The sequence below is a fragment of the Globicephala melas genome, chromosome 17 (assembly GCF_963455315.2).
Source record: "Globicephala melas chromosome 17, mGloMel1.2, whole genome shotgun sequence".
Classification (NCBI taxonomy): domain Eukaryota; kingdom Metazoa; phylum Chordata; class Mammalia; order Artiodactyla; family Delphinidae; genus Globicephala; species Globicephala melas.
In genome coordinates this window covers 79,912,273-79,933,727 of record NC_083330.1, presented here as the reverse complement: position 1 = coordinate 79,933,727, position 21,455 = coordinate 79,912,273, and the positions used below count along the sequence as shown (strand labels likewise).

The window sequence follows — 21,455 nt, the reverse complement described above, 5'->3', positions numbered from 1 at the left end:
AAGTTCCTAGCGGGCGTTTCCGGTCTGGCGGGTTAACCCTCGCCGGCATGGTGTGTGGGGTACGTCTACCTTTCTCGGCGGGGCCGAGGGAGTCCTGGCCTCGCGCGGAGGTGCCTGCGCCGCTGCGACAGGCGGGACGGCGCGGGGCTGGCCGAGCCGGGGGAGCGCCTGCTCGTGTGGCCTGAGGGGCGGGCCGGGCGGAAACCCGCGCGGGGGTGGGGTCCGGGCTACCCCGGCGCGGAGGCGGGGCGGCGGGCAAGAGCCAGGCTTCACGGAGGAGGCGAAGTTTAGGCACGGTCTGGGGATGCACCGAACCTGTGCTTTTTCTCAGATGAGAGAGAGTACCTTTCACTCATTAGGGGTAGGTTCAGTGAAAGGATGAAGTCGCGAAGGCTGTGCAGCGAGGGGACGTTGGTGCACATCCCGGCGCTGAACAATCCCAGGGCCCATTCATTCGCTCGGTGGGCGCCCAGTACACACTGCCTTGGTGATGATTAAGATTTACTGGGTTTTGTTTGTGGTTTGCGAACACTATGCGAAGCACTTTATACATTTTTCTCACTTAACTCAAAATAGTCACTTAAGGTAAGTGGTGATGTTCTCATTTTATGGTCTGTGGAGAAACACGTCACTTACTCGAGACCCTTCGTTAGGAGGTGGTGTATCTGAGATTGGAACTCAGTCTGGTGGAGCCCAGGGCCTATGCTTCTAACAGGAGTGTTACGTGCCTCCCACATGAGGCTGAAAGGGGAGGCAGAGTGCATTTGGAAGGACCACTTGTGCACAGCACACAAAGGGCGTGAGCACCAGGGACCTGTCAAAGGCAAGCCCTGGCTGAGGACCGAGAGGCTGCCTCTGGCCTGGGTGGCCTGAGGAGGAGATTCTGGGATGGCCCAAGAGAAATGAACTGGGCATTAATAAGCTTGGGTTCAGCTGTCAGTTAGAGCCCAACAGAGGCTTAAGTGACGAAGGTGGGGCAGGCAGGGTTTGTTCTGGGTTGTGTCTCTGAGGTTCCCTGGGTTTTACCCTCATGGTCACACTAGACAGAAGTGTTTCTCCCTGTTTCTTTTTTATCATCAGGGAGGAAAAGCCTTTTCTAGAAGCCTTTTTGAAAACTTCCCTTAACATCTTGTTGACCAGAAGATGGGCCTAGGGCCAAAGTAGCTGGGGCCAAGGAAAGTGGGCACATTTCTACCTGAATTAAGGGGTCTGTTTGCATGGAGCAGGCTGTGGGGGCAGAGGCTGACTGTGTGTCAGAGGCCAGTTGGAAAGGTTTTCATGGGAGTGACACCCCGTGTCACCTGTCACCCTAAATTATCACCAGATCTGTGGTTCTAAATGTCATATGTATGCTGACAGTTACCAGTGTATACCCAGCCAGCTTCAGCCTCTCTCCTGAAATTTGGACTTGTGGATCGAAATGCCCTCATTCTCCACTTGTAGGTCTGATAGGCATCTTGAACATAACATGTACAAGACAACTTTTAATTTTTATCCTTCAGATATACTTCTACGGTCTTCCTGGGTAATTGGAGATTTCCTCATCTCAGGTGTTTGGGCCAAACATCTTGGTGTTTCATCCCACATCTAATTTGTCAGCAAATCCTGTTGACTGTACCTTTGAAAGGTATCTGCAATCTGACTGCTTATCACCTGCTACCACCATCTGGTCCAAGACACTATCGTCTCTAGCTGTGTTATTGCTGGGACCTTCCGGTTGGTTTTCCTGCTTCTACCCTTACACCCTCCTCCCTGCCCCCTAGTCCATTTTCAAAGCAGCAGCCGGAGCAGCCACATGTCAAGTCATATCACTCTGCCCAGACCTTCCAGATGCTCCTAATCTCATTCAGAATAAAAGCCTAAGTCCTGTAGCCCAAAAGTTACCCCACCCCACTCTGTCTTGCCCTCCCCTACTCTGCTTCAGCCCCTCTGGTCTCCTTGCCCTTCCTTGAACACGTCAAGTATGCTTGCACCTTGCAACCTTTGCACTTGCGCCTCCCCCTGCCCAGGATGTATCTCCCCTGATACCTACTTAGTGCCGGCCCTCACTCCATCCATATCGGTTTGGATGTTACTTTATCAGAGGTGCCTTCCCTGGCTGCCTTTCGTAAAATATCTCCTCCCAACAGTTGCTGCCCTCATGCTGCGTGTTGTTTCTCTTCCTTATCCCCTGACACAAGCATCATGTCTGTCAACTTCCCTACGGCTTGTGCACTGCTGTAGAGTAGGAGCTTGTTCTTCTTGTCCTCAGCTGTTTGCCCGCTGCCCAGGATTCTCCTGGGTGGGCCTGAGATGCAGACCGTAGTCTCCCCTTGTCAGGTGCACCGCCGGGGACCTGGCTTTCGCGTGTGGCCTTGTTATGCTGTCGTACTACGGGCTGCTGGGGAGGCTTCCTGGGGGGGCAAGGGAATATATAGTCTCAGGCCACTGGGTGCTGAGACCATTGTTCCTTCCTGGGGATTTCAAGTAGCCTACAACTGGGTCTCTGCTGCCACAGACCTCTTGAGGTACAGGCGCGGAAGTCTCAAGTTGCTTTGGGGAGCAGAAGGCGGGTCAGGCTCCATCACACTCTTCCCTTTTGCTACAGCTCTGCCTGCCTCCTCGGGACAAGCTTGGAGACCCAGTGATGGCCCACAGGCAGCTTTTTCCTGGGCCCCAGGTGAGTGGTCTTCGTGGAGACGCCTCAGTGTGGCCTCAGCCCTTTCCTGGCTGGAGTCTCCACGGTTCCCTCTGAGGCACTGGTCTCAGGGTAGTTGGCTCCCTGTCTTCATTGATGTCCTCAACCCTTGGGTTCAAGTCCCTGAAATGCACTCTGGACTGTATCATCTCACCCCTGGACTGGACACAGAGGAGGGCAAGGAATGGGCAGGTAAACACGAGGCAGAATGGTGTCTGCCCCAAAGAGCCCGCTCTTGTGGGGAAGGCAGTCTGGTGCATGTGCTCCGAGGGGTTTTGCCCATCCTGAGCCTAGTGCCTCCCTACCCCCAGGCCCATCCTGGGGTTGCAACAAGATCTTGTCATTCCAGGTCTTAGTTTCCTTCGAGGAAGTGGCCGTGCTCCTTTCCCAAGAGGAGTGGGGCCATCTGGGCCCTGCTCAGAAGAGGCTCTACAGGGATGTGATGCTGGAAACCTATGGGAACCTGGTCTCGCTGGGTGAGGCTCTTCCCAGGAGCTCAGCTCTGGGCTTCCTGCTCCATGAATGGCTCTGGGAACTGGGGCTGGGCTCAAGGCTCAGAGACTTCTCACCCCCTGGGCCCAGACATGGGGCATTTGTGACCCTGGGCCCAGGCAGGCCTGGTCTGGGCAGAGGAGGGGACAGGTGGTGCCAGGGACTCCCCCAAGTTCTTTGTAGGAAGTATGGGAGGAGAACATTATTCATTGAACGCCAAGTATATTCATATCCCCTCAGTTAATCTTCATGCATCTTCGAGGTTGGTGGTAGGATACATAGTTTATAGGTGAACCTGAGGCTGACAAATATCACTTCATTAAGTTCACACAGGCTGTCAGGGCAGATCTGGGATTTGCATCCATTTAGCTTCAGAGCCCTGCTTTATACCTGCCTTATACTTAGTCTGCTGTACATCAACACCTCCTCTACCATGAGTCTTCTGCCATGATGTGTTCAGGCCCCAAGTCTGTCCCTTAACTGTGACCCCCAGAAGAGCTGGGTTTGACTTTTCTTCAGCTGGGACAGAGGCCTACTTCTGTGTCCATGCTTTGGAGACCAGGTGGCAGGCAAGGTCATGACAGCACACAGACGCTGCCCACGGGGCCATCCTGCCCTGGACCTGGATGAGTTGTCAATCTTGCTTTCTTTCTCTGGAGCAGGACTTCAAGGTTCCAAACCTGATGTCATCTCCAAGCTGGAGCAGGGGGAAGAGCCATGGACCCCACACTCACCAAGAATTGAGGGGAGCTGGATTCGGAGACGCAGGCGTGCAGGTGAGTCTGCAGGAACACCCCCACGTTCTCGTGCCCCTGCTGGCAGGTGCCACCACTTCACCAGGCCAAATTGCGTCACCACCAGAGCTTTGCTTTCCTTCTCCACCTTCTTTCTCTTCTTTTCTCTTTTTTGCTATTAATGGCCCCTATTCTGTGCCCCTGAATGGGGTCATGTTTACCTTACCCTAGAAGATGCTCTTTCAGTTCCTGAAAAGAGCTCGGGTGTCTCCCTAGCAGCTGCCTCCCTACCCTGGCTGCCTCTCAGTCGTTTCCATGTCACCCAGTCCTCAGGCCTTGCTGGCCAGCTCTGCCTTGGCTGCTGGAGACACCACTTGGAGGGTCCACCTGGAGGCTTGCCATCCTGCCCAGACTCTCACCCCTGCTGTTCACTCAGAGTTCCCAGGCTGATTCTGGGCTTCGGAGAAACGCGTGACTTAGGGCTGCTTCTTGTGTGGCGAAGGATTTGGGCATGTACATAGTAAGCAGAGCAGAGTTCCTGTGCTCTTTGCTGCATGGCAACTAACATTGCCTGGCCTGTTGTGCATTCCTAGCACTGTGCTGGCACAGTGAACTTACAAAACCCTCCAGCATCCCTGCAGAGTTGGTGCTCAGGAAAATGAGGCACAGAGAGGTTCAGTTGCTAGCCCGAGGTCACACAGCCAGCCGGGGACAGAGGTGAGTTGGATCTCAGGTGGACTGGCTCCCTACCACACGCCTTTTTTTTTCTTTTTAAAAACAGCTTTTTAAAGGTATATTTAGCATATAATATGCTATGCATATTTTTTAAACTTTTTAAAAAATAAATGTATCTTATTTATTTTTGGCTGCTTCTGGTCTTCATTGCTGCGAGCGGGCTTTCTCTAGTTGCAGCGAACAGGGACTACTCTTCGTCGCAGTGCACAGGCTTCTCGTTGCAGTGGCTTCTCTTGTTGTGGAGCACAGCCTCTAGGTGCACGGGCTTCAGTAGTTGTGGCACGCGGGCTCAGTTGCTCCACAGCATGGGATCTTCCTGGACGAGGGATCGAACCTCTGTCCCCTGCATTGGCAAGCAGATTCTTAACCACTGCGCCACCAAGGAAGTTCCTGCTGTACATTTTTAAATGTACAATTTGGTAACATTTTTGCATATGTATGCACCTGTGAAACTGTCCACTATGGTAGAGATAGCAAACATATTCATTACCCCCAAAAGTTTTCTCATGTCTCTTTGTAATCCTTCCCTCTCACCGCTTCCCACCTCTATCCTGAAGCAATTACTGATCTTCTTACTGTCACTATAGATTACATTTTCTAGAGTTTTACATAATTGACATCATGGAGCATGTATTTTTTTTTTTTTTTTTGCCTGGCTTTTCTTGACTCACATAATTATTTTGTAATCCATTCATGTTGTGTGTCAATAATTCAGTTCTTTTTTATTTCTGATAAGTATTCTGTTGTATGGATATACCACAATTTGTTTATCCATTCTCTGTTAATGGACATTTAGATTGTTTCCAATTTGTGGTTAATACAAATAAAGCTGCCATGAACACTTGTGTACAAACCTTTGTTTGCTTGGCCATACATTTCCTTTTCTCTTGGAAATACCTAGGAATAAAATGGCTGCATTACGTGGCAGGTGTTTATTTAAACTTTTAGGAAACTGCCGAAGTGCTTTCCAAAGCAGTTGTACTATTTTACATTCCCACCAGCAAGGATGAGAGTTCCATTTCCTCAACTTCCTTGCCAACAGTTGGTGTGGTCAGTCTTTTAATTGTAGCCACTGTGATGGATGTGTAGTGGTATCTTATTTTTAATGATTAAAGATGTTGAGCATCTTTTCATGTGCTTGTTTTCCTTCTGGATTTCTTCACTGGTGAATGTCTGCTCAGATCTTTGCCTATTTTTTAATTGTGTTTTTCTTTCCTTATTGTTGATTTTAAAAGAGTTCCTTTCTAAATACAGGAATGTTCTATTTACAGGTCCTTTATCAGATATATACTTTGCATGGATTATTCTCTCACTCTGTGCCTTGTCTTTTTATTCTCTTAACAGTGTCTTTTGAAGAGTAGAAGTTTTAAATTTTGGTGAAGTCCAGTTTGTTAATTTGTTCTTTCATGGATTGTGCTTTTGGTGTCATATCTAAGAAATCTTTGCCTAACCCAGAAGATTTTCTTCTTTGAAAAGAAAATTTTATAATTTAAAATTTTTGGGTGTTGCATTTAAGTTTTGATTCATGTTGAGTTAATTTTTGGTGTGAGGTATGGATCCAAGTTTAATTTTTTACAAGTGAATGTCCAGTTGTTCCAGTACCATTTGTTGAAAAGACTATCCATTCTCCACCTGCACTGCCTTTTTACCTTTGTCAAAAAAATCAGTTGTCCATGGGAGCTGCCTGATGGTCTAGCGGTTAGGATTTGGCACTTTCACTGCTGTGGCCTGGGTTCAATCCCTGGTTGGGGAACTGAGATCCTGCAAGCTGTGTAGCACAACCAAAAAAAAAAAAAGAGAGAGTTGTCCATATATATGTGAGGTTATTTGGAGCTCTCTGTTCTCTTCCGTTGTTCTATTGTCGATCTTTATACTCCGACACCACACTGTTGTGGATGCTTCATTAAAAGTCTGGAATCAGGTAGCATTTGTCCTCCAATTTTGTTCTTCATTTTCAGAGTTGTTTTGGCTATTCTAGATCCTTTGTATTTTCATATGAATTGAAAAATCAGCTTATTGCTATCTGAAAAAAGTCCTGCTAGCATTTTTGTTAAGATTGCATTGAATCCATAGATCAGTTTGAGGGAAATTGACATATATTGTTTTCTAACCCATGAACAAGATGTATGTCTCCATTTATTTGTCTTAATTTCTCAGTAGTATTTTATACTTTTCTGTGTACAGGCATTTTACGTCTTTTGTCAGATTTATTCCTAAGTGTTTCGTATATTTTTTATACATTTATTTTATTGAAGTATAGTTGATTTACAAAGTTGTGTTAATTTCTGCTGTACCGTTTTATATATATATATATTCTTTTTTTAAATTTATTTATTTTATTTATTTATTTTTGGCTGCATTGGGTCTTTGTTGCTACGTGTGGGCTTTCTCTAGTTGTGAAGAGCAGGGTCTACTCTTCGTTGCGGTGTGTGGGCTTCTCACTGGGATGGCTTCTCTTGTTGCGGAGCACAGGCTTTAGGCGTACGGGCTTCAGCAGTTGTGGCACACGGGCTCAGTAGTTGTGGCTCACGAGATCTGGAACGCAGGCTCAGTAGTTGTGGCGTACGGGCTTTGTTGCTCTGCGGCATGTGGGATCTTCCCAGACCAGGGCTCAAACCCGTGTACCCTGCATTGGCAGGCGGATTCTTAACCACTGCACCACCAGGGAAGCCCTCTTTCATATTTTTCATGTTTTTGTACATGGTATTTTTTTTAATTCCAATTTCCAGTTGTTTATTACTTATAACTAGAAACAGAATTGATTTTTGGGTGCGTACCATGGGAACAGTGGGCATGTAAGGGAATGGGCCCATGATGGCAGGAAGGAGTTAGGGGTAACAAAGTGCTGGAAATAAACAGGTGGTACCATGGCCTCTGTTTCTCTCACCTGGATTTTCCCTGATAAAACATAACCGGTTAAACTTACTTTTAGGGTCCCTCTTAGTTTCTCCACATATAATGCACCACCCTCTGTGGGGCACACAATCTGTTAAACATCGTCCCCTGGTGACCCTTTTTTCAATCTTGTCTTTCCTCCTTACCTGGACTAAGAAGTGGTTCATCTCCCAGGAGAGGTCTGATGTCTGAGCCCATAGTGTCCAGGGGAAGAGAAACATCAACCGAGACAGAGGTGTCCAAGGAGGAGTAGACAGGACCACGTCAGGCTGTGTTGGATTTGATTCTTATCCTAGGAGGGTGGAAAGCTATGGAATGTGTATTTAAAAATAATTTATTTTTGTGCAGTGAACATGTGTCATTTTAGTAGAACAACAGAACTGATCCCTGTAGAGAAGTGTGGTGACAAGAATAAAACATCACCCCAAATCTTGCGTTGCAGAAACGTTCATTCTCGGCATTAGGTGACGGTATTTCATGGACCCCAGATGCATTGGCCCGACCAGATAGAAGTTTGTCTCCCTCGTGTAACAGCGTCCCTGTTTGGTGGATTCTCAGTTTGACATGCTTGTTAGGAGGCCAGCTCGTCTGTCTTGTTTCTCCGCCACCCTCTTGAGCGGCATGCCTAAACACTCACCTCCAGGTTTAACACTGGGTTATGGGAGAAGGAGAGAGTGGAGGAGGCCATTTCACTGCCGTGGAGTCTATGACCTTGTCTGTGACCTTGAAGTTGCCCATGTCGCTTCTACTCACATTCCACTACTGAGAATTCAGTTATGTGGCCACACCTAATACTGTTATTTTCTTAGTGTTTGCTCTGGAACTTACCGTGTACATCTTAACCTATCAGAATCTACTTCTGGTTTATACTAGCAATTCCAGTGACTATAGAATAGTTATTCCTATAGAACGCCATTTCCTCTCCTTCCTTTTTGTTTTTTGTTGTTGTTGTTGTTTTTAAATATTTATTTATTTATTTGGCTGTGCCAGGTCTTGGTTGCAGCATGCGGGATCTAGTTCCCTGACCCAGGGAACCTGGGCCCCCAGTCTTAACCACTGGATCACCAGGGAAGTCCCTGTCCTCCCTTTTTGTGCATTGTTGTATATCTGTGTGTGTTACAAATTCAACAATACATTCTTATAGTACTTTATATAATTTTATGTCTGTCGTGGAAACTAAAAGAAGAAATGAGACCAGCATATATGTATACAGTTTGTTGTATCATCTACTTTCTTATTCACCATTTCTCTTCATTTGTTCCTGTGCATTTAAGTTACATCTGCTGTCGTTTCCTTACTCCAGTGTATCTTTCCTCTTACCCACCTCCTTTGTGCTGTTTTTGTCACGTGCAATACATTTCTATCTGTGATATTGTGATTTATAATAAGAAGTATGTATTTGGTCCTCATCCCGTTTCTGGCACAGAGCTCCTAAAACCCTCGGAATTTCCGAAGTAATGAGAGTAGTGAAAATTGCTCTGTTGTTTTTGAAAATGCCCTAGCAGTCCAATCCAGTAAAATCTGGGCAGCAGTATTTTTAAAAGTCAGTCTTGGAGGTTTGTTGTGACTCAAGGAGGCTGGGTGCAGAAAGGGATCCCCCACCCTCTCAACCACACTCACCAGGAATTTCACCTCTTTAGGTTGGAGTTGGAGGGGATGATAGGTGCTGGTGGCCTAGCCTGGTGAGATGTGGGGAGCTTTCCCTGGGAGCTGCAGGGAGAGGGAGCCCCTTCTTGGCCCCACCCAAGAGGAGTAGAGCATCTGTCATGCTGAGCTGGGCGGGTGGAGGTGCGGCGGGTTAGGGCTCACATGCCACACACTCTTGCTGCTCTTGCCAAGTTTTAGTAGATTTTCTTGAAAAACCGTTTTTTCATTTGCTTTTTGCTCTTAGGACAATTTCCAGAGACATTAAAATGGTTGTTAGTTGGGGTTGGGTTTTTTGTTTTGTTTTAATAGTTCTTGCCAGCTTTGTTTTGCTGTGACTTGGATCCATGGAGTTTATTACACTGTCATCAAAGTGGAATTTCCTGACTTTCAATTTTGAAGAATATTTTTGCTGGACGTAGAATACTAGGTTGGCAGTTGTATTCTTCAGTACATTAAAAATGTCCTTCTGTCTGCCGTCTTCCACTTCTGAAGTCGAAAAGTCAGCCTGCGATTTTATTTTGCTTTGAAAGTGATACATCTTTTTCCTCTTGCTGCTTTTAACATTTCTTTTTTTGGTTTTCAGCAGTTTGGTTATGTTATACCCATGTGTGGTCTTCTTTGCATTGACATTACTTAGGGTTCTTCGAGCTTTCTGAATCTATAGCTTATAGACTTTTGTCAGTTGTGGGAAAACCTAGGCCAAAATTTCTTAAATTATTTCTTCTATTCCTTTTCTCCTCTCCTCCTGGGATTTTGAGAATATACACATTACACTTTCTACCTTGTTGCACCTGCTTCTTATGCTCTTTTCTGTATTCCCTGTCCTATTTTTTTCCTTGCTGTGTTTCAATCTGAATACTTTTCAGATATTACTTAACGCACCTTTCAGTTACGTAATCCTCTGTTTTGTTACCTGCTATCTGCCAATGTACTGTCTTGTCTGTTGAACTCATAATTTCAGTTTTCATTTGATTTCTAGTGAATTCTCTATCTCTTTGTTTTCTTACATATACTAATCATGGTTTGTTTGTTTTAAGCTGGTTCTTGATAATATCTGAATTGCCTGTGGGTTTGTTTCAATTGTATATTTTTCCCCTGGTTTCTTGTCGTTTAGTCTTTTTTTTAAAACATGATTTTTGATATTCAATTGTATCAGTTATTATAGATTAAAAATTATAGAGGCTTTATATGATGTTACATTCTTGAAAGAGGATCAAGTCTCCTGGCAGACAGATAAAATGCCATTGGATCACCTTCCCATGTTAAGGGGTTGGTCTTAAGCTTTGTTAGGGCTGGTCTGATACTCAGGGGAAAATTCCCTACTCATTGTTCCCCTTTTTTTTTTTTTTTTCATTGTTCCCCTTTGAGGAATGTTAGGGACCTGGTTCATTATTCTGAAAACCAGTAAATAAAACAGTCAAGGATTGATTCTACTTTTACTAAATGGGTTATCCTTCAGGATAACTAGACAATTCATGAGTAAAAGTTTCTTCATAGAAACTTCAAGGGTTTAAAAAAAAAAAAAAAAAAGGTCAAACCTGAATCCTGAGATACCAGCTAAAAATTCTAAATACAGAAGACAACTAATCCTACCACCTCCTTCCTCTAACCCTGTACAAAGAACACCCAGCAGTAAAATATCTTCTACCTAGGGCAAAAACAAAGGAATTGCCTCAAAAAACCAAATAGCCCTAGGTAAAGACTTGCAAATTTTGGCATTTGGGGGTGCCCTGGACTTATAGCCACCATCTCATTCAAATGCCCTTCTGATTCATAAATACCCTCATTCATAGAGTTCCCAAGTATCTTTTTATTGCCTCAATTTAAAATACAAACAGGCATCAACTATAATTCAATTTAAAAAAGAACTAAAAAAATAATAAAAGTAAATTAAAAATAAACTAAAATACAAACAGACAACCAAGGATGCCTGACATCTGAAGCAGCATGAACTGGTGTGAGCCGTTGCTTCTTTTTTTTTTTTTTTTGGCTGCTTTGGGTCCTCGTTGCTGCACGCAGGCTTTCTTTAATTGAGGCGAGCAGTGGCTACTCTTCGTTGCGGTGCGCGGGCTTCTCACTGCAGTGGCTTCTCTTTGTTGCAGAGCACGGGCTCTAGGCGCATGGGCTTCAGTAGTTGTGGTGCGCGGGCTCAGTAGCTGTGGCTCGCGAGCTCTAGAGCACAGGCTCAGTAGTTGTGGGTCACGGGCTTAGTTGCTCCGCAGCATGTGGGATCTTCCTGGACCAGGGCTCGAACCCGTGTCCCCTGCCTTGGCAGGCAGATTCTTTTTTTTTCTTTATAAGTGGTGGTAGGAGTTTATTTATTTATTTATTTTTGCTGTGTTGGGTCTTCGTTTCTGTGCGAGGGCTTTCTCTAGTTGTGGCAAGCGGGGGCCACTCTTCATCGTGGTGTGCGGGCCTCTCACTATTGCAGCCTTTCTTGTTGCAGAGCACAGGCTCCAGACGCACAGGCTCAGTAGTTGTGGCTCACGGGCCTAGTTGTTCCGCGGCATGTGGGATCCTCCCAGACCAGGGCTTGAACCCGTGTCACCTGCATTAACAGGCAGATTCTCAACCACTGTGCTACCAGGGAAGCCCCGGCAGGCAGATTCTTAACCACTGCACCACCAAGGAGGTCCCGGAGATGTTGCTTCTTGACTCATAGATCACTCTGTTCTGTGGTCTCTTTTTTTGTCACATTCTTCATTCTGTTTCCTACCTGGTGAAATAGCACCTCTTGACAAGGATCATCTTTTTAGACTCTGGTTCCAGGATGTTGAAGACTCTTAACTCCTCAGATACTCCTGACAGAAGCCACAGGAATTCAGGACCTTTACCATCCGCAACCTGCCCCTTCAGACTGCTCCTAGGTTTCTAGAATGAAGTATTGTTTGCTTTTTACCTTTCAGACTTGAATGGTAAAAATCAGTCCCTTTGAAGTACTGGGCGTAGTTCTGCAAAGACAACTTAGCCCAGTGTTAGATCCCACCCAGTTAATATTTTCAGCTCAGTCTCTCAGTTCTGGCTAAACAGTCTGAAAGTGACAGCTCTAATAATAACCACTGTTTACAAAAGAGAGAGTCCATTGTGCTTTCGCAGTCTCTCAAAACTGAGAGGCTACCCTCTCACAGTTCTCACCAGGTTGTCCTTCCACTGGTCTTTGTAGCCACATGATTCAGTGCTTTTGGCTGGGTGGTTTTGTTTTTGGTACATTTCCTTTCACTGAGTCTCAGAATTCAGTTGTGTCACAGTTTTTACAAATTTTCAGGTACTTTTATCCATTGGGAACATGTGGTGTGGACTGTTGTACACATTTGGCTTTTTTGCCTTGTGCTATACCTGCTATTTGAATGGGTGGGTTGCTTCTTTGTTTCTATTTTTCTCTGTTTTCCATGATTTACTTCTGTGAAACCAAGTTGTCCACATCAAATAATTTTTCCCATTATGTGTTACTCAGTATACCCTTCATTCATTATATATCATTTGTGATACATTTACTTTTCAACAAATGTTTGAATGCCTGTTATGTATAAGCCACGGAAGATGCCTTTTTTACAGAGTGTGCAGCAGTGACATCAGTGTAGGTGCTGACCGTCCAAGCCTCCACCACTGACTTCCCCATCTCCCTCCTCGCCTTCTTTTTTTTTTTTTTTTTTTGATGTGGACCTTTTTTTTTTTAAGTCTTTATTGAAGTTGTTACAATATTGCTTCTGTTTTATGTTTTGGTTTGAGGCATGTGGGATCTGAGCTCCCTGACCAGGGATGGAACCCTCACCCACTGCATTGGAAGGTGAAGTCCTAACCACTGGACCACCAGGGAAGTCCTCCCTCCTCACCTTCTGAGGGCGCCTCTCCCTCAGGTCACACCTCGAGGTTCCTGCTCCATCTGTACCTGGTTAGCCCATCTGAAATGGAGGCATTTCACCTTGGGTTTCTTCCCTCCCTCCTTCCTTCCCTCCTTCCTTCCCACACCAGCTTTCATTGCTCTGAGAGCATGCTTCTCTCTCCTCGCCTTCTCTTTTCTCTTCCCAGTAAGGTCATTTTTGGTTTTGCATTCTGAAAATCCAAATCCACCTAGGAGATAATTGTTTCATATAAATGTTTCTATTTATGCTCTAAGTATTTCCCATAGTAAAACATGAGTAACTCTTTTTTTTTTTTTTTTCAGGTTATGTCTCTAGGAAGGAAAAAAAAGAATTGACTCCAAAGCAGGAAATTTCTGAAGAAATGGAATCCCAGAGAACAAAATTAGAAGAGCTTGTAAGGAATATTTCCAAGGAATCTGATTTTGAAGAGATGACTAAAACTGAGGGAAAGCTAAATAATTGCTGGGGGAAATATGCAGTGGAGGGACTTAAGAAGGATTTCCCCCAGAAGAGTAATTTCAGGCCAGTGACAGTGACACATGTGAAAACCCCCTTGGGGGAAAGAGGTCCGAAATTCAGTGCAGCTGAGGTAAACTGCGCTGCAGACGCAAGTTCTGTCAGAAACTGCAGACTGTCTTCAGGGAAAAGTCTCCACCAGTGTGTGTCATGTGTAGAAAACTTCCAAACGAGTAAGGACCTCACGAACCTCCAAAGTTTCTGTGTAGGAGAACAAGCCTGTCAGGCAGATGTGTTTGTGAAAGTGCCTGGGCAGAGTTCAGTTTTCAGTGAGAACCAGAGGATTAACAGTCCAGAAAAAGCCTTTGAAAAGTGTGCTGTGTGTGGAATAGCTTTTGGTCAGAGCAGAGCTCTCATTCAGCACCCGGGAATTCACAGTGGAGAGAAGCCCTGCGGGTGTGAGGAAGGTGGCAGAGCTTCCCATGCCCGTCCCTATGCCATGCAGCACTGTAACACTTACACTGCAGAAAGACCCTGTGAGGCTAACGAATGTGAGAAAGCTCTTAGCACATGTCCGTCTTACATTCAGCATTGTCAAGTTCACACTGAGGTGAAGCCCCATGAGTGCAGTCAGTGTGGAAAAGCCTTTAGTCATAGCTCTAACCTGATCCATCATCAGAGAGTGCATAGTGCAGAGAAGCCATACATGTGTGTGGAGTGTGGGAAAGCCTTCCGGAGACAGTCACACCTCACTCAGCATAAGAGAACCCATTCTGGAGAGAAACCCCATGACTGTGCTGAGTGCGGCAAAGCCTTCAGCGCACGATTGTCTCTCATTCAACATCAGAAAACTCACACAGGAGAAAAGCCCTATGAGTGTAACGAATGTGGAAAATTCTTTAGCCTGAACCGAACCCTTATCGTTCATCAGAGAATCCACACTGGAGAGAAACCCTATAGGTGTAATGAATGTGGAAAATCCTTCAGTCAGCACTCACAAGTTATTCAACATAAGAGCGTTCACACTGGAGAGAAGCCTTATATCTGCAATGAGTGTGGGAAATCCTTCAGTGCTCGCCTGTCCCTCATCCAGCATCAGAGAATTCACACTGGAGAGAAACCTTATGGGTGTAATGAGTGTGGGAAAACCTTCAGTCAAAAGGGACACCTTACTCAGCATCAGCGAATTCACACTGGAGAGAAGCCCTATGAGTGTAATGAGTGTGGAAAAGCTTTCAGCCAGAGTTTTAATCTCATTCACCATCAAAGGACACACAATGGCGAGAGGCCCTATGAATGTAACGAGTGTGACAAAGCCTTCAGTGTTCTCTCCTCCCTTGTCCAGCATCAGAGAGTGCACAACGGAGAGAAGCCCTACGAGTGCCACAGCTGTGGGAAGGCCTTTAGTCAGGGCTCACACCTAATCCAGCACCAGAGGAGTCACACTGGAGAGAAGCCCTATGAGTGTAGCAAGTGTGGGAAAACCTTTGGACAGATATCCACCCTAATTAAGCATGAGAGGACACACAATGGGGAGAAGCCCTATGAGTGCGGCGACTGTGGGAAAGCTTTCAGCCAGAGCGCACACCTCATCCGCCATCGAAGAATTCACACTGGGGAGAGCCCTTACACGTGTAGTGACTGTGGGAAGGCCTTCAACGTCCGCTCCTCCCTCATTCAGCATCTCAGGGTTCACACCGGCGAGAAGCCTTATGAGTGCAGTGAGTGTGGCAAGGCCTTCAGCCAGCATTCACAGTTTATTCAGCATCAGAGGGTTCACACTGGAGAGAAACCCTACACATGCAGTGAATGTGAGAAATCATTCAGTGCACGCTTGTCCCTTATCCAACACCAGAGAATTCACACTGGAGAGAAGCCCTATAAATGCACTGAATGTCAAAAATCCTTCCGACAAAGCTCTCACCTCATTCGACATCAGAGAATCCACAGTGGAGAGCGACCTTACATGTGTAATAGATGTGGGAAAACTTACAACCAGAGAATATCTCTTATTAGTCATGAGAAAGTTCACAGACTCCACGGTGGAGAGCAAACCTGTTGGCGTGACGAGTGTGGGGAGCTCTTTGGCGCACAGGCAGCATTCATGCAGCACCGGAAGGTTCATAGTGGAGAGTGACTCACTCTGTCTGATACATTCTTCACAGTTTTACAGCAGGAGAGTTCTACTGATAAGAAAGCTCACTTTATGACTTTCCTTTCGGAAATTCAGCTCTTAAGGAATTAAACTATCTCCCAATGTGCTGCTCACTGAAGGCAGGCTGCTGAATTATGTGGTAAATGTTCCAAGGTAACATGCCTTCCCTCAGACCCAGAGGATGGCTCTCTGCTTGAGTGTTTTAAGTGAATGCAACTTAAATATACTTTCCTAGATCATGTTTTTATAGCACCAGACCTTAGTGTACAGTTAGGTGTTTCATTTGGCCCCTGTCTTTCTTTTCTTTCCTCTTCATCATCTATTTCAGCTTCAGGAAAAGTAACTGAGATCCTTGAACTTTCGAGTGTGATTGGGTTGGGGTTTTCTTATTTGTTTGTTTGTAGGGCCTTTTCAAAATGTTTTTGTTCTATTTTGAGGGATATGATACCTTTAACTTCAAAGGGGTTGTCCCTTTTCAGCATCCGGTAATCCACAGAGGTGAGAAGGCATATGAGTATAAGTAGAGTTTGTTAAGGAATGAGGTGAGGCTTGTGTGTAGATTCAAACTGTTGAGATGGTGCTAGGAAGTCAGGTGACTCATGTAAACTGGGGTTTCCTACAGGGTAATTTGAAAACAAAAAAACCCGTGAATTGGAGGGGTGGAATAGGCATAAAGTAGACACAGGCTCGCGTGGGACCTGGGACACAGCTTACAGATTCTGTTGGTATATTCTAGATCCACTTCTGAGGGAGAGAAGGTGAGTGGTTGGAGCTGTTCCCTTTCACTGGGCGGCCTCGCACCGAGCAGACTCTGGTGAGGAGGGCAGGTCCTCCTGCTGCCAGAGGACAGGATTCCAGGTGAGGCAGGGACACGGCATTAAGCACCTTTTCATGGGTAGGTTATCGTGCAGGCTGTTTGTCAGCCTTGGACCCCTGTCTGCATGCTGTAAACATGCTTTTGTCCCTCCTGGGAGCTGTATTAGTCAGTGGTGTCTCAGTGCCTGTGGTCCTCCCACCTGATGCTTGAGGTGATGCTAAACATCCTGGGAGCTGATTTCCTGAGCACAGTCTTCAGAGTGGCTGCCCCTGGTTCATCACGTGTGGTTCGCTGCAGTGTCCTCAGAACCCCATTCTCCAGAAGTTTCTATGGCACTTCCTTATGTTTTTGTGGAGGAAAGAGTAGCATCAAAATGGGCTGAAAAAGGGTTATAAATATGAGAGATTCAGCAGAAGGAGTCTGTGAGAGACAGTTCTAGAAACAAATCTGGCAATTGAAAGTGGCTGTTGAGAGTCTGATGAGAAGCTGGTACCGTGTGTGAACCCTTGAGAAGGGGCTAACAGGATCTGGCACGGGCTGCAGTGGGACGGCGCTTTATGAATAAGGCAGGGTAAGAATGGAGTGAAAGAGGAGCAGTGAATTGCTTAATAGCTGGACATTCTATTCCTTTATAGTATCCTTTTCAATAATAAGTTTATTCCTATTTTCCTGCTTTATTAAAGAAACTTTCTCTTAGAAGTTAACTGACCTTTTTTCCTTATGTTGACTTGACCTATGGCTCAGGCCTTATTTTCCAGGCTCTTGTCTATATAGCAGTAGTATTGGTCTTTACTTGTTTTAGAATTTTGAGGAGCTGATTGAAAAATCTGCCTCCTAATGATACTTCTCCTAAGCACACTTCACCACAAATAGCTTTGACATTTTTTAAAACTGGAATTAATACACTGTGATAATAATGGTTATCATGTGCTAGACAAAAATTCTGACTGAGTCAACAAACCTTTACCTTTTTACCTTAGTGTGTGCGAGGCACTGTGATGAATGCTTCTCCTGGGTTTTCTCATTTAATCCTCACATCACCTCAGTGAAGTAGGTACTTTTATTAGCCCTGTTTCACAATGAGACTGAGGCACAGAGAGGCTGCTCGGGGGCGGCTCTGGTACCACATGGCTCTGCCGACCACAGTCGTGGATCCCCCACTGGGCACCTGCCCCAGGCCCACACCCGCTGCACCCCCAGCACCCCAGGCAGGGAGCTTGCAGTCCTGAGGCTGACCCATCTGACTAATTCTGGCCCATTGAAGTTGTATGTTTCACTTAATGTGGTTTGGTGGATAGGTCTTGTAGATGTGTTATCAATGAAGGAAAATGGGAAGATGGTCCAAAGTTGGGAGCCTCTGGCTTGTGACTTTACTAATCATTGCCCGATTGCCGTGTTCCAAAAAGAGAGGGCATGTCTGTCTTTTCCTGAGGTGACTGGACACCTTCATCTCCTGAGCTGTGACAGAAGCTCCTCCCATGGCTCTCCTGGCTTCAGTCTGAGATGGGGCCTTGGAGCTTTTTATCCAGTTACACCTTCTGCTGTAGAGAAAGGACTTCTGGAAGGAAGGAAAAGAAATTCCCTGTTCTTGCTCCAAGGATCTCCTTGGCGTCCTTGCAAGAGACACAAGGACTCGGAGGCTGTGGCAGTGTCTTCCTTGCAGCCATACAATTAGAATGCCAAATCGGGAGGAAATATGTGGGGTTTTTTTCTTTATACATTCATCTTTACATATGGTGGACAGTTTACTTAATTGAGAACCTCAGCTTTTATTCTAATTCTCTGTTTTAGGTTGTGTGGCTAAAACGTCTTTATGAGTAATTCCTGCAGTGAGTTTGGATTATGTCTTAGTTTTCAGTTAAATGTTTTACCCAAAATGTACTGAATTTTATTTACATAGCTAATGTTGTCCATTTCAGTCATAAATATCCCTGTTAGCCAGTCTTACCTAGCTGGGTGATGGCATTAGTATTGATTGGAGCCAGACTGTCTCCTGACGGTTCAAAGCCTCTCTGTGCTGCATGGTGAGGAGCACAGGGCGCCCATCCACCTGGTGCTGCCTGGCGTCTTAAACCCAGCCGATTACCTGCGGTTGAGAAGGGCATTTCCGTTTCCCCAGTTGATGCGAAGAAGCTGTTTCTAAAGGAGTTTTGTGACAGTGCCAGCAGATGTACAACCTTCCAAAATCCCCCCTGTGGCCCAGGCTTTCATCACCTGAAAGGTACTAGAAACAGGGAGATGGACAATGGCCAGGACAGTTTTGACATTCAGGAGGTTGAGCTCTGGTCAGCAGACATCGTACCGTCTGTCTAGCACTCATCCCGAAGATGCCCCTATTCCTGCTGCTCTATTTGGTCGGGCTCAATACCCTCACACGGGGAAGAATAAGGATATTTTCAGGTCCCCCTGGAGCCGCTGTTCTGGTGAGGTGACAGGTGTTCTCTCTCACCTACCTGCTGCACAGCAGGCGGGTGAAGTTTCCTGCCTTAGATCTCCATGTATTGGTAGTTCTTGCCACAGGCTGTGTGGGATTATGACTGGAAGGAACTCAGGGCAGTTAATACTTGGAGGAAGACATTGTTTACTACTCATTGAACTAGTAGAGTTGGTTGCAGTTTGGATGATCTGCTCCCCATGAAACACTTTTGTAGCCTAACCGGACTTGGGGGCCGGACATTGGCAGTAGGTGGGGTTGGTGTGGGGGTATTGAGAAGGGCCCCTACCTTCAAGCTTGTGCGGCAGGAGCTGCCCAAGGACTCAGCCTTCCCGGCAGACGGCCGTCACTATGAGGGTGTGGGTCATGGGGCCCAGCCAGGACCTGCTCCCTGTGTGGGTGTCAGGAGTGTCATATTTGTAAATCCAGAGTTGTTTTGTTAGTTCTGGTGTCTGCCTATTGCCAGAACATGGGATTATTAGGTAAAATTCCCAGAGACTTCGGGTGGCCTTTGCTGTCAGGAGAAAGGACGCCCCAGACAGTGGGGGCAGGTGCTGAGGGGTCACAGGAGCCCTTCACTTTTCTTGTGTCTGCCTGTCTTATGGTATTTCCACTGATGCCTTGGTGTGGTGGACTCCTGAGGATGACCCATGTCCTTGACCTCCACCACTAGCTCTTGAACCACAACTGAAGATGTGAATCATAAGGGGACCAAGATCTGCTCTTTCTGCTGTAAATGATGGTCTGCCCATAAGTGCCTGTTAATGTGTTGTGTGTTCCCCTGCCAATCCTACTGGTTTATCATGTGTAGTTGACATTTCTTCTTTCCCCACTAATTTAGGTTTTACTTGAGTTTCATGCGTTTATTCACAAGCGTTGAAAGGTAGCGGGTGGATTCCATTATTGCTTATGTTCATGCAAGAGTGGGTAGCAAGTGACTCAAGCTGCTGCCTTGAGTCTGAGGACCTGAGTTTCCAGGCAGCGGGACTGCACTGGGATGTTTTCACTTTAACACTGCATACGTGCAGCAGCTTCTGTGTATCTGAAGATGGGACCAGAAGAAAACTGCAGGATGGAAGTTGGAGGGGTTAGTTGTGGGCACTAGGGCTCCTAGTTGTAAGTAACAGACACCTACTTAAGATAACCTGAGCAAAGAAGGGAGCACCATCTGTCAGGATCCAGGGGGGTCTTACGGGGCCCCAGGTGAGGAAACAGCTGCAGTCAGGAACTGGAAAGGTTTCTGGATTTCCCACCCCTGGATTGTATCCTGGTTTCCCTGCAGACCTGCCTTCTCAGTTTAATAGTGCACTGGGCTGAAAAACTGGCTGCCACCACAGTTACTGGGTTCACATCTGCTTCTTCCAAGAGACCTGCCAGAATAAGGCTGGGAACTTAGTATTTTAATCCATATTCTAAGGGGAGGATGCTGTCCAGTCTCTGGTCTGGTGTCCATTCACGTACCCATAAACCTGTGGGACTCCAATGAATGTGGCCATGGGTGCAGAGTTTGGGGAATGGACTCTGGCCCACCTGGGTTGGATGTCAACACCTGTCCAGTTGGCTGTGTCCAGAGGGGCAGGATGGCTGCTGGGGCTACTGTATTTGTTGAGTGGACAAGAGCAGATCCTTGAATAGGGCATGGGGGCATTAGAAGGCCATGTAGGTAGCGACCTAGGAAGGGATAGCTGGAGGACAGGAGGGCCTTGTGAATGGGAAAGGGGCTGGAAAGGAACCTACTGCTCTTAGCAGAACTTATGAGCCCCCAACCAGCACCAGGCTCTATGGGAGAAATAGGCACCAGAATTGGCCTGGGCAAGTCCTGCCCCGACCTTAGCAACCTGCTCTGGGGACTCAGATAGTCCTAGCAGCATCGGCTTTGGGCTTGGCCACATCTCCAGGTGTTGGAGCATCGTGCCAGGTGTGGCCTGGTCTGGACAGAGGGTTAGAGTGAGTGCAGGGGGTGGGGGGACAGGGGTAGGTCTGGGATGGTGCACAAAGATGCTGACACAAGGGCATCTGGACTGAGGTTCCAAGTCCCTAAAATGTGGGCTTGGGGTGGGGGGGCATCTCAGCTGCTCCTGAGTCTGTGAGCTCTACAGAAGAGCTAGGGTTCAGCAGTTGTGTTCCAGGCCTGACTCCTGGAGACATTCCTTCAGCAGTGGGCAGAAGTGCTGGCAGATGCCCTGTCCCTAGCATGGGGGCTGCACCACGTGGTCTAGCACCCCTGTGTCCAGCCTCCAGGATTTCCTGCCTCCGCCACCAGCCTCTGCTACAAAACCTGCTAAAGCTTCTCCACTGCTCAAGGTATTCCCACAACCGACCTGTATGAAAAGATGGGCAAAGCTCATTAGTAATCGCAGGCCTGCAAAATGATATCACTGTGAGATGCCGTATTACACTCACCAGATTAGCAAAAATTAAAAGTTTGACGACGACAAGTGTTGCAAAAAATGTAGAGCAACAGTTACTCTCACACACTGTTGATAGGAATGAAGTTGGAACAACACACTGGAAAATACTCCGGCACTGTTAATAAAGATGCAAATAGCC

At 46.4% G+C, this 21,455-nt stretch overlaps 1 protein-coding gene across 8 annotated transcripts; it reads left to right on the top strand.

The window, feature by feature from the left end:
* Positions 1-30: 30 nt before the first annotated feature.
* LOC132593735 (zinc finger protein 252-like) lies at positions 31-20,852 on the top strand. Of its 8 annotated transcripts, none has more exons than XM_060287202.1 (5): positions 31-59; positions 1,503-1,716; positions 2,588-3,153; positions 3,832-3,945; positions 13,346-20,852. In XM_060287202.1, exons 3-5 carry the CDS (start codon positions 2,886-2,888, stop codon positions 15,634-15,636), a joined length of 2,673 nt encoding a protein of 890 aa, XP_060143185.1. In that variant the 5' UTR covers positions 31-59; positions 1,503-1,716; positions 2,588-2,885; the 3' UTR covers positions 15,637-20,852. The 8 variants fall into 8 exon arrangements, with proteins under 8 accessions (XP_060143185.1, XP_060143189.1, XP_060143186.1 ...); XM_060287206.1 differs by lacking the exon at positions 1,503-1,716 and having other exon boundaries at positions 34-59; positions 2,588-2,659; positions 3,027-3,153; XM_060287203.1 differs by lacking the exon at positions 31-59 and adding an exon at positions 261-585.
* Positions 20,853-21,455: the final 603 nt, after the last annotated feature.